Source organism: Sinocyclocheilus rhinocerous, unplaced genomic scaffold, assembly GCF_001515625.1.
Source record: "Sinocyclocheilus rhinocerous isolate Xijiao unplaced genomic scaffold, SAMN03320098_v1.1 scaffold889, whole genome shotgun sequence".
Lineage (NCBI taxonomy): Eukaryota > Metazoa > Chordata > Actinopteri > Cypriniformes > Cyprinidae > Sinocyclocheilus > Sinocyclocheilus rhinocerous.
This window is the reverse complement of record NW_015638024.1, coordinates 1,607,424-1,624,096: the sequence shown is the minus strand read 5'-3', so window position 1 is coordinate 1,624,096 and position 16,673 is coordinate 1,607,424. Positions and strand designations below refer to the sequence as shown.

Genomic DNA, 16,673 nt, shown 5'->3' with positions numbered 1-16,673 from the left:
GAGATGCAGTGATGATGTAAGTGACGTTGTTGCATTTTAATGTTTTGTTAGCCTAGCCCACGAGACATGCCGCTGCGGCGTTATTCATTCAAAATATTAGAGAAATATAGAAGCTCAATGCGGAGAAGATCTTGATTAGGTTAAAACCGAAATCAAGCCATGCTTTCACACAGAACGCATATTCAGCGCATTTTTAGATGGACAAATATGACTGCTGCACTCGCGTCTCACACAAGAGATGTATAGAGAGCCATGCAAAGTTAAAACAGTTTAAACTTTTAGAAAACACGTCACGAATTTGTGGAAGTTTATTTCTTTTTCACTGCGTCTCATATGTTTTTAAATGCAATATGTGTGAATGGCGCTTCAGCTCTTTGGATTAAGCAATGCATAAATTCATGATGCTGTTTTGTTCATAATTGTTTATGCAATTTACGAAATTATATTTGATTTTTATGAGTTAATTTAGACGTAATGCACGTTTTTATAGAGTTACTTCCTTACGTGGTTAAATGTAAAAAAAATTTCTATTGCTCTGTTTTAAAAAAGGTTATAAAAAATTTCAATAATTATCGATACCGATGATATGAAACATTATATCATTGATTAATTTTTTTGCTATATCGCCCAGCCCTAGGTTGAAGTCTAGAGGCAAGTCTCAAAACTGAGAATCCGTTTAAAGGTCCAGGTAATGTGCTCCATCAACATGGCTTGTTTTGAAACTGACCTTGTGACCTCAGTGTGAAAGTTTTAAAAGTCCGTTACCTCATGGTCATGGTTGCGCAGGCCAATGCTGATGGAGCGACTGGTCCGGGACAGGACGGCTGTCATGGCGTAGAGGTTAATTAATACATCTGCAACTTTCTTCAGCACAAGCTGCTCATCAACGATTGTCTGAAACAGATGTAGTTAGAGATAAGTGAAACTGTAAGATGCAGAAGTGAATATTAGGGGTTTCTGACAAAATGCTTTCTATAAGAATCAATAAAGTTCATGATTTTTTTTTCTATGTACACTATCATTCAAAAGTTTAAATATTCGTCAGCCATTGCTCCAGTCTTCAGTCTAAAATAATCCTTCAAAAATAATTCTAATATGCTGATTTGGTGTTCAAGAAACATTTCTTTCATTATCACTGTTGAAAACAGCTTTATATTTTATTGCTTAATATTTCTGTGGAAATCGTGATACTTTTTTTTTTTCAGGATTCTTTAATGAATAGAATGTTTAAAGGAACAGACCTCAAACTTTTGAACGGCAGTGGTGTGTTAAAAGCTTGGACACACTTGACTGAATTTATGTTTCTCATGATCCTAAAATCCATTTTGATCAAAATGTTTTAGCTTGGAATTAGCATTGCAGATACATTTGCCTTTAAAAAATATATATTTACAAAACTTACACTTAGATTAATATAAATATATATATATATATATATATATATAAAAAGAGTTTCATTTGTGTTATTTCATAGTCTTGATGACAATGACTTCTCTATTATAATAAAATGTAAATTTTTTAATTAATTTTTAAAAAATATAATCATGTAAAAGCACAGATTTGTCTGTATTTAGAATGAAACACTATGTCAATATCATATTTCAAGATATTTCAGGTGATCTAGGTCATTCAAAGTAGAACAAATAAAGGCGGTCATAACGGTAACTCCCATAAAGAGACAAACACATCCTGTGCCTGCCACTCTACAGTTTGTATTTCACACAGCATGTAGGCAAAAACACTGCGGCAGGGGGATTTATTCTTTTTAAGTATTTCCTACAAATGAGAATGAATGAAGATGAAGCATAATGCGTTCCAACAGGAAAAATCTGTGGAAATCTGAAGCAGTTCCAGGCTGCTCTCTTGTGACAGAAGTCTGATTACAACAGCACGGCCACACAGACGTTCATTCAGAAAAGAGAGAGTGAGGCCAGCTGTGTCACACATGAGCATTACCTCAGCCCAACAGAAAAGAAGGGACCAGAGACGAGGTCCCAGCAGTGCTGATGGCCCACGCTAATTACCTTGTGCGTTACATGAAAAAAAAAAAAACACGCCTGTATGTTAAACGAATGGTAATTTTTCATTTTCTGGCAGCATCCGAGGAATGTGCACAAACTTGGATTAAAAACTGATGGTGGGGAAAATGAGATTGATGGAAATGGTGACTATGAGGCTTAGTTTACTATAAATATCTGTTTTTATGTATAAAGAAAGAGTTTTGCTTTGGAATGACATGACCCATCATCCAGAGCCTGCAGGACTGATAAAAATAATTTAAAAAAACATTAAACTTTTGTAAAAATATGTAAAAAATTAATTTTTTATCTATTAAAAATTAAAACTGCTTCAAAAGTTTCAAAATAACGCAATAAATAAATAACAGCTTCACACAACTTTACCTTTCCATACCGGTACAGTAAGCTTTCTACAGTGGAGCCGAAGTGTGCAGCATTCTGCTCAAACATTTTGGCGCTCTCCTGTGGGAGAAAGATGACATCATCACTCCTCTGAACACGAGCCAGGCTCAATTACCCGACCACACGGGTTTAAAGGAGAGATCAGATGTGAGGGTGACAGGACTTTTACTGGACATCGCTGTTATTACCATGACGTACATTCAGTTTATGACCACCACTGGTGTCTTTTTACTCTATATTATGACAGATTACAGCTATATAGAGCACAAGCAGCATTGTTCTGTACCGTCAGACTGGGGTGCACAACGCCATCTTTGCCGGTCAGTCCAAAGTCCACCGTCTTCACTACTAAGTCCTTCAATTTCTTTCCCAGAATCTCAAACACCACCCCCACATTTCCCTTCTTCATCTCCCTGTGAGAAGACAATGCCACATATCAAAGCATGCAGTTGTGTTACTTTTAAATAAACTTATTATAAATGAATAATAATTAAAGTTATTATATTTCTTACATACTTTATTTTTCCTGTTAGTATTTTTCCGGCGTACTGCATTCCGGTAAGTGCAATGTACATCCTCAAAATCTCATTGGTGCCCTTAAAGCAGGAAAGAAAACAACACATAATAATATAATATATTCAATTGTTTTTGCATGTTCATTCTGTGCTTTGCATTTGTGACAACATGCCCCCTGGTGGTCAAAAATGAAAAAAAAAAAAATTTGTTGTAAACCTTTTTTTTTTTAAACAATTGTTCAATTATTACACTAATGCAATAAAGTACAACATCATTCAAAAGTTTTTTTTTTAAAGACATTTTAATTTTTATTCTGCAAGTAAATGTGACAAAATATTTATATTTCAAATAAATGTTTTTTGAGCTTCGTATTTCAGTTTCCAATTTTTCCAAAATATTAAGCAGCACAACTGTTTTTCACATTGATAAGAAGAAATGTTTTGTAAGCAGCAAATCAGAATATTAGAATGATTTCTGAAGGACCATGTGACACTGAAAACTAGAGTAATGATGCTGAAAATTCAGCTTTACAATCAAAGGGATAAATTACTTTTAAAAATAAATGGAAAACAGTTATTTAAAATGTAAAAATATTTCACAATATTATTGTTTTTACTATATTTTTGATTAAATAAATGCAGTTGTGGTGAGCATTAGAGACTTAAAAAAAAAACAACAACACTGGCCCCAAACTTCTGAATAGTGTACATTAAAAGTAAACAAAGCGATTTTGATAATTTTCCTTCAAAAAACAAAACAAACAAAAATTATATATATATATATATCTATATAAATAAATGGTTTCTCAAGTGCTGAGCATTTCAGGTCAGTATAACACACATTACAGTGGTATAAAACATCTTGTAATCATGTTCATCTGTACCTCAAATATCTGGAGGATACGGCAGTCCCTGAGGTAGCGCTCGTAGGGGTAGTTCTTGGTGAAGCCAAGCCCTCCTAAAACCTGCAGGGCTTCACTCACACAGATCCAGCTGCCCTCAGAGCTGAAGACCTGAATAATCATTGCTCCAGTGTGTTGTTTTTCATTTATAATAAGACAAAGTTCAAGTGATGATGATTTTAGGTTACTTTACCTTGACCATAGCAGCCTCCAGAGAACAGTCTGGGACTCCAGGTCGGTCCATCATTCCAGCAGTGAGGTAAGCCATGCTCTCCATCACAAACGCATTCAGGGCCATGGTAGCAAACTTATCCTGTGCCAAAGCAAAATAAAACCATATGCTGTTGACTATTAATAAACTACGTAAATAACAACAGAATCATTCGATATGACTAAATATGACATATAACACATACCTGAATCATTCCAAAATCAGAAAGGCTCCTGTTGAATTGTTTTCTCGTGCCTGCATATTCTGATGTCAACTCTGGAATGATGTGGCATGTAAATTAATTTAAATTAAAAGGATGTATAGATTAGATATTTACATTTACAAGGATGTGAGAAAGAGTGAATTTTCAAAGAATCATGTTCTCACCAATCAGCCTCTTGATCATCCCTGCACCTGCACTGCCCATGCTGAAGCGCCCGTTATTCAGAATGTTCATGGCAACCTAAAGACGATGCGTACATGTCACGACTCACGTGTCAACACAACATCATGTCATTATAGTGCTAAAAAAAATGTGCAGTGCTGTGCTGTGTGTTTGGATCACCTTAAAACCACCACCGACTTCACCAATTACATTCTCAATTGGCACCTTGGTGTCTTCAAATGTGATTTCACAGGCTATCGAAAAATGTAGAAATATTCAATGAACATTCATGCAAAAAAAGTGTCCAATTATAAAACTTAATTTTTAACAATAAATACATTGTTTTTTCAATTTTTTATATAACCTACCATTTTTCGTGAAATCTTTTACTTAAGAAGGAATGTCTATTTGTTCCATCTTTGAAATAAAAGCCACTTGGTTTGATTTATATATATACTAACATGCAAATGTTTGGGGTCGGTAAGATTTTTTTAATGTTTTTGAAAAATGTCTCTTATACTCACCAAGGCTGCATTTATTTAAACGTAAAACAATAAAAACAGTACTATTGTGAAATATTATCACAATTTAAAATAATTGTTTTCTATTTTATTATATTTTAATAAATGTCATGTTAATGTCATTTGATCCTTCAGAAATCATTCAGTACAGATTTGGTGCTCAAGAAATGTACTTTTTTTTTTCATTAAAAATGTTGAAAACAGTTGTGCTGTTTAATTTGTTTGTGGGCACCGTGATTTCAGGAGTCTTTGAGGAACAGAAAGCTCAAACAGCATTTATTTGAAACAGAAATTTTTTAGAACAATATAAAATTCTAATAAAAAATACATTTTTAACTGTGGCTTGTTTTTCTCCAGCTTTGAGGTGGAATAACATTCAATGACTAATACGTTTCCACATTAGCTTCAAGCACAAAAGTAGGTGAAGGTTGAAACTTACTGTTTGAGCCTCTGATGCCCAGTTTGTCTTCAGGTTTGCCACTGGTGACACCACCGAACGCCCTCTCTACAATAAAAGCTGTGATCTTATCTTTCTTTTGACCGTCTTTGTCAACAACTTCAGTTCTGGCAAACACAGTCATGATGTCTGCCCAGCCACCATTGGAAATCCAAAACTTGAGAGCAAACATCAACATTTAATCAAAATCATGATTTCACTAAGCCAAACACAACGACCTGATTGAAGCAGTCACCTTTGAGCCATTGAGCAAGAAGTGCTTCCCATCTTCTGTCAGCGTGGCACGTGTCTGTATAGATGCAGCATCACTGCCGCTAACACATGAGAGTACATTTCATCTAAAAATAATAATCAAAGCAGATTCCAAAAAGGATCAGTTCTTAATCTCAGGTTAAATGCTGTACCTTCCAGGTTCAGTGAGGCAGAAAGCTGCGATATGCTCTCCTGTTGCTAGTTTGGGCAGGTACTTTGCTTTCTGAGCATCGTTTCCAGCTATCAGTATACCCTAAAATGCAGAGTTAATTACCAAGTTGTTCTAAAAAAAATTTTTTCAGCAAATTTTAATTTATGCGTAAACTATTGCTTTAATACAGGACTCACAATGAAACACTGAAAGTCATTTGCTCACCTTCAGGCCAATGGCTTGATGTGCTGCAAGTGTGACTGCAATAGCCCCATCTAAAGACGTGATCTCTCCTAACCTGGCATACATGGTGTTTGAGAGGCCCAGACCGCCTGGAAGAAACAGGCAAACAAGAATATGAAACTCTCTGATGATATATAAGAAATAGTCCCAAGTATAAAGTCAGAGGTCAGTCTCACCATATTCTTCAGGTACCTGGATCCCAAACAGCCCCAGCTCCTTTAGTCCATTCAAAGTCTCAGGAGGAATCACGGCCTCATGGTCAATCTTCTTAGAATCAACTATGGTGATATTTGCACATGTGCAGAAAAAAAGACATTTTTTTCAGTCATTTGTATGAATATCATCCAGGAAAATGCAAAAGCTGAGATCAGGTAATAACACCGTATATATAAATATATAAAATCTGGAAATAAATAAATACAAAGTTATGATGTAAATGATTTTTTTTATGATGTAAAAGTCACTAATCAGTAAGAAAATTTTACATTTCCTATGTACAAATGGCAGATTTCCTTACTTCCAATTAAGCGCAAAACTATTTCTGAAATTAATGTTAATTATTAATTGTTAATTAACTACATTTAATGCACTAAAGTTACCCTGTTAACATACTTTTTAAAAAATAAAAAATGCTGTTATATAGAAAAAAAACAATCACAAGTGGATGCATGTCAGTATAATATAACACAATACAACATATGAACAGAAAGCTCATAATAATGAAACAAAAACGCAATAATTCACTCTTGTTTTGTACCCACCATCTTCATTGAAAAACTTCTCCACAGGCTGAACAAGTTGGTTTAGCTCCTCTAATTCTTCTTTGCTGATTTCTGGGTAGGGAAAGACTTCGGCCTGAAAGACGTATAATTTTAATGTAGCATTGCAGTAGAATGTTTAACCAAAAAGAAAACTATCCACTGTAATAACAGTAAATATTATTAACACTATCGTCGCCATTATTGATTATATAGCTCTTTGACCTTGCTGAAGTGGTCAGTAGTATCACAACAAATTATTCTGCAGTTTGTTGACATTACCTTGTTTACGTTGCCCAGGAACAGATCTTTGGCATAAGTCAAACTCCACGCACTGGATCTAATGAAGCGCCGCGACTGAAAGTGATGCTGACAATCTCCTTTTTGCGCGACTCGTGCAGCGAATACATTTCTCCCAAGACTGACTGACCTTGACAAACCAAAAAGTTTGTTCAGGTTCATCTTCAACGTAGAGATTCACCACAATCACCCTACGACTGGCTGAAAAACCCTTTCACCCAGTTTCGTCTCACATTGATGACGACACGAGTCCACTGCGGTGCAGTTCATTTCATGCCCTGCAGATGTCAGTATTTAGCCGCACTACGCAAATTGCTGAGTGAAAACATTGATCGTGATTCGTGAATTCTATCTAGTGACTGAATTCATCACAGCACTTGCTTAGATTTATGTGAATTGCTGCGTTCAAATATTACTGAAATAACTGTGATTAGCAGTTAAGTGGGTCTCTTTCCTCCCAGTCCTTCTTTGGGCAGCGATGCCGCCGTTAGTGTTGACAATGAGGATTTAACCCTCAAAGCTGCTCTATTTATAGCCTATACAGCAAGCCAGACAGGCACAGACAAAAAGGGCACAGAGTCTCTTTCTCACCACCTGTCTGTAGGTCACATTCATAAGAAACAGTTTATCCAGTCATTCACAACTGATGTGCTGTGCATTTTATTCACGTAGCCATGAATCTTGAGGCTTTCAGCCTTAGGCTATCATCTTTAATAATATCTACCATTCAAAAGTTTGGGGTTGGTAAGATTTGTAAACGTTTTTACACGCAATCTCTTATACTCACCAATACTGCTTTTATTTGACCAAAAACACAGTACAATAATAATATTGTATTTAACATAACTGTCTTCTATTGTAATATATTTTAAAATGTAATGTGATGCCAAGCTGAATTTCCAGCAGTCATGATTCCAGACTTCAGTGTCACATGATCCTTCAAAAATCATATGATTTGCTGCGCAAGAAACATTATTTATTTATTATTATCATTAATGTTGAAGTTTTCAAAGCATGTGTGTGATGTCTTGGCTCCTAACGTGTAACTTCTATCAGCGCATAAAGGAGGATGTACTGACCTTGAGTTTGACATCCACAGATATAAAGATACTAAGAAACTCAAGTTCATCAAAGCTCATAAAAGCTCCCAAGGAGTACAGAGAAGACAGAGACTAACCTACCAGTTATTCACAGGATGCTTTAGTTTGATCAATATCAACAGAAATGAACGCATAATATGTCAGACAGAGAAAGACTATTGCAAGGATTCTGACAATCACCAAACCTTCATAAAACAAGTTACGCAATGACCTCGCTGACTCAAATGTACTTGTATGTTGAATTCAACTTTGCCTTGGAGAGTTTTGAAGGTATTTCTCATCATTTATAAATAACTATGATACAAGAATGCATTCATAAAATGGCTTTTGAGATTCACAGAACATGTTAAGGACTTGGAGACATGCATGTAAAATACTTTACATCAATGTGTGCTTTAATACAGAACAATACAAGTTAGGAATTTTCGGTATATTGATTTATTTCATGTTCTCAACATGGTCACAGTTATAGTTAAACATCAATAGGGTCTCATCATCTACTTAGAAACAGAATGCATATTAAAACCATCCTCTCTTTGTTTGGTAATTAAAAAAAATGAAATGTATGAGTGGACGCACATGAAAGGCGATGAGAGTTATGTAACAGTCGGCTTATTAAAGAAGATCCTATGACAAATTCAAGAAGTACATTTGGTAGCAGAAGCAGTGTCCTGTTAATATGAGTCTCTTTAAGGTGGAAAAGGACTTCAAGTCAATGCGATGGCTGAGCGAAAAACAAAAAAGCATAATACAGACTATGTACACGTCAACCCAACCTCCTACCGATTCACTTTCCCTTTATCATCCATATTAGATTTATATATATGATATGTTTTTTTCTAATTTCTCACATTGGCTTGTGATATATACAGCGACACAGGCTTTTTACAGAAAAACAGAAGTGTCTTTTTTAGTGCTGTCAAACCGATTAATCTTGATTAATCGCATCAAAAATAAATGTTTGTGTTTACATAATAGATGTGTGTGCACTGTGTATATATAAAAACACATACATACATACATGTATATATTTAAGAAATATAATATATATAATATAAATCATACATAAATATGAATATGTATATATACACACACACACGTAAATATTTCTTAAATATAGACATGTATGTCTGTGTACTTATATATATATATATACACATTTAAATATACACAGTGCACACACATCTATTATGTAAACACAAACATTTATTTTGGATGCGATTAATCACGATTAATCGATTTGGCAGCACTACTTTTTAGAGATCTTTTTAGGGGGTAAACAAGTGATATACATGCTGAGATGCAGTGGCACAGCATAAAATGTAACAGCAAGCCAACATCACTTAAAAAAAGCAAAACAAAACAATAAAACCGACCAATCGAACAAACAAAAGATGAGAAAAAACATAATTAAAAGAAAGCACATTTCTTCATTTTTTAAATAAGCTCACATTTCAACCAGAGGTGCTAGGCATCAGCATGCAAAGCTTTGTGACGTTTTGACAAAGCTGAAGCACCACAATACATTTACAATACACTGCACTGAAATCCATGAAAAACATTCAACACAAAGGCAAAAAACCTAAAAAAAAAAAAAAAACATACAAAGTGACATTTTGTTGACAGTTCTTTGAATTTATGGTGGGTTATTTAGTCAGAAATGGCTTCGGATTATTGCACTTGTACACAGAGATGGGCTGTCCTAGTCTGATTAATTATGAAGTCTGATAAGGACATAGACACGGATTTATGCTCTATTATCCGTAAGCTTCTATTATTATTATTATACGGATGTGCCCCTGTGGCACTTCATTACGATTAGGCTACAGGCTAATATTTTCCTTTATAAACTATTTGAAAATCAGTGTTTGATTTTTCAAGCCCAGATAAACAATAAACAGATGTCTCCTAACTGAATCTATTTCGCTACGAAACAGGATAAAGATGTTTTGAATCAAGAGCAGTCTACAGATTTTAATGTTCATCATCATCATCACTCATTTAACAACGGTCAACAGTAACACTGATAATATCTCTGGAAATATGCAATATCGAGAGAATATTTAGTACAATATACATGCAAGAGTACTTTAGTTGACATTCCTGACTGTAGGTTGCAGGTAAAACAGAGACCAGGGAGAACAAGATGTCAGTGGGGGCGAGAAACAATATGGGGTTTGACGTATGATACTAGAAATATAACAAAAACAACAAACAAACAAACCGACGAATCAATTGGTCGCAATTCTGAATGTACAAAACGAAACATACATATTGCACATGATTAATTAATTAAAAAAAAGAAAAAAAAAAGAAAGAAAATCAGAAAAAAGAGAAACAACGCACAGCAAATGTCGTAACTGCTGACACTGGTCTCAGCATAAGAGAGCGAGCTCATTTCAGCCGTGGTTTCTGTACATTAAGTGATTATTTACAAAGAAAAGTGCTGTTCAGAAGCTCTGTGCTTGAGTTAAAAGAGCGTTGACACACGAAACTATTACACAAATCACAGCTCCGTCACCATTTATCTACTTACAGTATAAAACAAGTCAAAAGTTGAACCGAGAAAGGGGATATGTGTGAAAAAACATGTTCAAATCCATTCCGAGTGAGAACACACCCATCTGACCCACTGCTACATATTATATGCAGTTTACATTACATTAGATTACATTACATTAGCTGTGTTTCTGAGCAAGTGAAAGGCATTCTCACAGGAGGACAGAAGAATATGTATCAAATCTACTTCATTTCCACACAGAAGAGGGCACACGCTCAGCCTGCTGAGAAAAATCAACATCTCTGCACAAACTAACTCTTGAAATATAGGGAGAGAATTCGATCAGCTTTGAAGTGCAGCCTGCTTTCCTCCAACACAAACACTACCTCTAATGTTAGACGTCAAAATAGCCTTCTCCATCACACCGGCTTTACCATAAACATCTTCAAACGTACATTTGTTTCATATTGATTTATTCATCTCTAAAAAAATAGTTAAAAAAATAAAACCATGTTGCAGCAGTGGCCGAGACCGACGAATCGAGGCCGTGGAGGATCCATCGATGAGCTCGCCTGTTCCGCCCTCCCCCTTCCCACAGTCCCTGTGATTGGTTTGCGCTACGTAGATCCCAAAGGAGGTGGAGAGAAACGCAAGCCGGAGATTCCAGGAGAATCTTCCAACTTCAAGGCAACCAACAATTTCCATTTTTTTTCAGTATCAGTGAAAACTAGTAACTCCTCTGTCAAGAGTACACAGAGAATACTGAGATTTTATCTGAGGCTTCGGATCATTTTTGTCCTATAACAATAATAATAATAGCTGGTAATATTATTATTATTATTTTACAAAATACTATATGCACGACATACACAAAGCAAATCTTTTTTCTCTTTTTTTTTGGGAATAACTCAGTCACTGCTTAATAATTGGCACGTTATAGTCCCCTAACTATATCACAGAAATGTGTGGTCTACAGCTACATTAAATACTGGAACACCACTCGTTGTGACCGACTTCGACAGACCCTTCTCTCAAACCATTCTTTAGTTTCTGCAAACTAATAAGCAGGCTATTTGATAATGCATTTTGGGTAGATAAGTACAAGAAAACAGTTGCCACGGTCTTTTGCGCATGCTCTTGCTTTACTGCCAAAGTCGAGAGGGTTGAAAGTCTCTAAAATCGAGCCTAAAAGAAGCAGCTTTATCTGGGGCTCTACAACTTGAGCAATGACTGGAAAGAACTGATGATTTGAGTTCTAGCCACCCTAAACGAGAAGGCCGGTGCTACACAGTGTGGCTCCCCTTTCCAGAGGAAACGGGTACTGGATGAGTTGAGACGTGTGACAAGATGCCCTTTTGTTTGTGTCCTGGTAGGCAGCAATAATCCGTTGCATGTTACAATCTAAAGAGAGGCCCAACGGTCACCCCGCCAAAAACGGTCCCATTCCCATGTGGAAAGAGTTCGTGGAGCGGCTCAAACCACAGTGCTGATGCCGCTGTGTTTGGGCTTGGTGCTGCTGGCCGCCGGAGGAGGGGCTGGAGGCTGGCTGTGGTGGTGAGGTGCATGCTGGGAGTGGGAGGGGTGCGAGGGGTGTGGCCCGTGGCCGTGGGGACCGTGCGAGTGGCTGTGAGAGGACGAGGGACCGGGCGGGGGGTGGTATTGGTGGGACGGGTGTTGAATGTGTGCTGGGGGCTGGTAGTGATGGGGGTGGTGGTACGGAGGGGGATTCTGCATGTGGCAAAGCTGAGCGTGGTGGGGGTGCATCTGGGCCTGGGTCTCGGTGACTGTGACGCCGTCACGGGCCGTGTGGTGCAGGTTGGAAGGGTAAGGGGTGTGAGTGATGAGTGTTGGGTGGGCGGAGTGGGAGGTGTGCGAGGGCTGGGGAGGCAAAGAGGGCGACTTTCCCCGCTTGGTGCCGAACAGGGAGCCCAGGAGAGAAGAGGAGCTGGGGATGGACTGCTGGCGGGAGGGGCAGTCTCGGCTGGAAGTGGCCCGACGCCGTATGTGGGGGCTGCTAATGATGGACCCCTGCAGGAGAACGATGGAAAGAGTGAGAATGAAGAAGTTAAACACGAGATATGTACAGCATGCTCAATGAGTCAAGAGCACAGTTCCATTAATATTCCTCATTCTGCACTCTACATTTTTAAATGTTCATTTGACTTAATTTAAATATGTAATTATTAGGGTTGGGAACCAAGAATCCATTTTTCCGTTTTCAAAAACAAAACAAAACAAAACAGCAATGATTTTCATGACATTCAGTTTTGTTAACAGGTCTTCAATGAGCTTATTTTTGGACCAGCATAGTCCAATCCATGAATCATTAAAAAGACTCACAAATAGGTCCAGTACGGAGTTATTGGTTTGAATCAGTCTAATGGCTCATTCACTGAATGAATCAATTTGATTCTTTACTTTCATTACTTTTATCATGTCCAAAACAAGGAGAACCACAAACTGTTAAAAGAGACTTAAAACAGTGTAGCTATTGCTTAGTTGTTCATAAAGCAGTGTAGTTAAAGACACATATTCAGAACAGAACTGAATTAATAATAAAAAACTTAAAAAAAAAGATTTGTTAAGTAAAAAAGGAAACTAAGTGTAATCTAATTTAAAACAAATTATTTGATTCCCATCCCTAATAATTACATATTTCATATATTTCAAGTCATAATACATATTCACCACTGTTGGGGTTGGTAAGATTTTTTTTATATTTCTGAAATGAGTCTCTTATGTACACCAAGTCTGCATTACAATGTTTTCTATTTTAATATATTTTAAAATGTACTTTATTCCTGTGATGGCAAAGCTGAATTTTCAGCATCATTACTCCAGTCTTCAGTGTCACACGGTTCTTCAGAAATCATTCTAATATTCTGATTTGGTGCTCAAGAAATATTTAGTATTTTTATTAATTTTGAAAACAGCTGTGCTGCTTAACAGTTTTGTGGAAACCATGATACATTCTTTTTTTTTAAGGACTCTGACGAATAAAAAGTTCAACAGAACAGCATTTATTTTGAATAGAATTCTGTTGTAACATTATAAATGCATCCTTGGTAAACAAGTTTTTTTTTTCAAATTCTTAAAAATGTATTCTTTAAAAATCTTACTGACCCCAAACTTTTGAATAGTAGTGTAATTTTGACCAAAAGATGAAGCAAATTTATTGCCCAAAATAGTCTCTCATAAAAAGTACTCTAAAAATGATTCCATTTATGTCAGTATTATAAAACAAGGACACAGCACTCAAGCAAATGGATCATGACCATCCATCAGCAGTTAATACATTTATAAAAGACTGAAGCAGATCCCTGAAAGCCATGCATTACATGCAAAAGCTGAAACAAGCAAGATTGAGTTAGTCAGCGTTTAGCAATGTTAAAGCAAGCATATGGGCTTCTCCTGCATTCCAGAATGGGTTGCCAATCAAACTGGCACACATAATAACCTATATGGACTAAAAGGGTGACAATCCAAATCCAGTCTATTAAAGCATCACCTTTGCTAAACTCCCTCATCTTTATTTTGCTTATCTGCATGGGATGGGAAACAATTTCAAGGCATTCTGAGAGGTAAAAGGTGTTTAGGGCTGGAGAGGAAGAGGTCAAGTGGTTGGCGGTTGGTGAGGAAATGAAGACTTGCACTTTTTGAAGTGCTCAAACGCAACACTCTATTGTTCACTTGCAGCGGCCAACTGAAACATGCCACCAGGAATCAAATCGAAACAATTTGCGAAAGTAAAAAGACACACACAGCCCACGGAACGTGACATGGGATGTTTGCATTAGTTGAGTCATGCTGACTAAGTTGGACCATGGAGATGTTATGATATGTGATGTGAGCCACGGGGGCAGAATTCCCCGTCATTCCACATAAGCTCCACATGAACAGGCAGTCTATGCATGCAGGGTGGCCTACTTAGTCCAAAAACAATACCACACACATACAGACAGTGGGAACTATTGAGCAAAGAAGCAACCCAAAAGAAAAGATGGTAGACAGACCAGAGAAATAAATAAAGCAAAGTTGCAGTTTTGAAATGCAACACTGTCACACAGAATAGCGACCTGTTGTAGGTTCTTGCATCCTATATCACGGTACTTACTTCCATATTGCTGTCTAGAGATCCTGCACTGCTGCGGCGCCCCCGCTTGCCTGAGCGAGACATGCAATATGATAGATTAGAGCACGCTCGAACAGTCAGATATATAGAGGCGTGTGTAGAGGCATATATATCCTGCCTGCCTACAGGGGCGCTATTGAGACATGAAGCAAGCAGCCGCTGTTTAAACAGGGAGGGAGGGTAGAGCCAGGTGGGTCGGGAGCTTTTAAAGGGCCAAAGGATGAGGGTATGCTGGTCCTAACATCAATGAGCATAGAGCTACATCTTCAAGTATCTTAAGCAAACTGGGTTTTGATGACTACAAGCAAACTGATCCCTACACTAGATCGCAGCAGCAACTGAACAAAAACAAGCAAAAACAGTGGGAAAAAAATCTTTATTATTTCTGATGCATGGACAAATACAAATGTGGCAGCCTAGACTGGCAGTATGAAACCACTGACAATCTTTAGTAAGTACTGAATGATTGAATGACAATGTTAGGAGAGCTATCAACTGCTAGACACATAGCTTTGTCTTAAAGGAATAGTTCACCAAAAAATGAAAAGTTGCTGAAAATGTACTCAGCATCAGGCCATCCAAGACGTAGATGAGGTTGTTATCAGATTTGGTGAAATTTAACATTACATCACTTGCTCACCGGTGAATCCTCTGGAGTGAATGGGTGCCGTCAGAATGAGAGTCCAAACAGCTGATAAAAACCTCACCATAATCCACAAGTAATCCACACGTCCATCAATTAACATCTTGTGAAGTGAAAAGCTGTGTTTATGTAAGAAACAAATCCAACATAAAGGCATTTTAACTTCAAACTGTTGCTTCTGGCCATAATAACGAATCCATAACCCATATTGACGCTTCCTCCAGTGAAAAAGTCCATCCCCTATTGTCCTCTCAATTACAATCCACTGACATATTTATTTAGAACAGTTTTGACTTATATTTCACTTATTTCCCGATTTAGACGAGATGACTTTTACACTGGAAAAAGCAGTAGTATGGATAGAGGACTCGTATTTATTGTTTCTTACAAACAAACAGCTTTTCACTTCAAAAGTATGGATTACTTGTGGATTATTGTGATGTTTTTATCAGTTTATTGGCACCCATTCACTGCAGAGGTTCCACTAGTGAGCAAGTGATGTAATGCAACTTTCTCCAAATCTGTTCAGATGAAGAAACAAACTCATCTACTGTACATCTCAACTGTACATTTTCAAAAAATTTTCATTTTTGGGTGAACTTTTCTTTAATGCATTATTTAAAAGATACTGCACACATTTTCAGTGTTTTCACTGTCGAGGATTGCTGGAGTGGGATATTCATAGCTTTGCCAGTCATCTCTCAAGTTCACATGTGTCGTGTCCCCTGCCATCAGGCTCAGCAGCCAGCTCGGTTGAGTTCAATTCACACTTATGGAGCATGACTACGCTGTTAAATGATTGTTCTAACTGAGAAAGCATGAGGCCACACTTCACACTATCCCTTTTTTTTTCTCAGTGTAGTGACTGCCATGGGTGAGAAGATATCACAGCTTGTGAATTGTGTGAGGTTCAATTATAGAGTAGGGAAAAACAACTAATGTGGAAGATAATATTTGTCAGGATGCATCTAGCTTAATTAGCCATGGCAAAGGACACTCATAATAGGGCTTGGTGACAGGTTACTATTATTTAGATATTTTTCAGCATCCTTATGTAATATTATAAATATAATATAATTGTATTATAATTATAATAACAACAAAATAAAATTTATTTTAATGATAATAACAACATTATAAAACTGATTATAATTATCACATACCATATATATATATATATATA

General features: G+C 36.8%; 2 protein-coding genes across 7 annotated transcripts in view; both read right to left on the bottom strand.

The window, feature by feature from the left end:
- LOC107749438 (acyl-CoA dehydrogenase family member 9, mitochondrial-like) overlaps window positions 1-7,367 on the bottom strand; it is a 10,128-nt gene extending 2,761 nt beyond the window's left edge. Inside the window, exons 1-16 of the mRNA XM_016564596.1 lie at window positions 7,098-7,367; window positions 6,819-6,912; window positions 6,234-6,335; window positions 6,040-6,146; window positions 5,816-5,916; window positions 5,647-5,725; window positions 5,394-5,568; window positions 4,614-4,687; window positions 4,436-4,511; window positions 4,254-4,324; window positions 4,031-4,150; window positions 3,820-3,948; window positions 2,937-3,016; window positions 2,707-2,833; window positions 2,403-2,480; window positions 766-894 (exon numbers count right to left, since the gene is read on the bottom strand). Coding sequence (XP_016420082.1) covers window positions 766-894; window positions 2,403-2,480; window positions 2,707-2,833; window positions 2,937-3,016; window positions 3,820-3,948; window positions 4,031-4,150; window positions 4,254-4,324; window positions 4,436-4,511; window positions 4,614-4,687; window positions 5,394-5,568; window positions 5,647-5,725; window positions 5,816-5,916; window positions 6,040-6,146; window positions 6,234-6,335; window positions 6,819-6,912; window positions 7,098-7,277 — 1,722 coding nt within the window. The 5' untranslated portion in view covers window positions 7,278-7,367. The remainder of the gene's footprint in view (window positions 1-765; window positions 895-2,402; window positions 2,481-2,706; window positions 2,834-2,936; window positions 3,017-3,819; window positions 3,949-4,030; window positions 4,151-4,253; window positions 4,325-4,435; window positions 4,512-4,613; window positions 4,688-5,393; window positions 5,569-5,646; window positions 5,726-5,815; window positions 5,917-6,039; window positions 6,147-6,233; window positions 6,336-6,818; window positions 6,913-7,097) is intronic.
- Window positions 7,368-9,495: 2,128 nt separating this feature from the next.
- The window catches only part of LOC107749434 (IQ motif and SEC7 domain-containing protein 1-like), a 218,257-nt gene continuing 211,079 nt past the window's right edge, over window positions 9,496-16,673 (bottom strand). For 5 of the 6 annotated variants that reach the window (XM_016564590.1, XM_016564589.1, XM_016564593.1 and 2 more), the window contains 2 exons: window positions 14,830-14,879; window positions 9,496-12,743 (listed from right to left, as the gene is read on the bottom strand). In XM_016564590.1, coding sequence (XP_016420076.1) covers window positions 12,189-12,743; window positions 14,830-14,879 — 605 coding nt within the window. In that variant the 3' untranslated portion in view covers window positions 9,496-12,188. The remainder of the gene's footprint in view (window positions 12,744-14,829; window positions 14,880-16,673) is intronic. The other variant, XM_016564594.1, reaches the window with a different exon arrangement.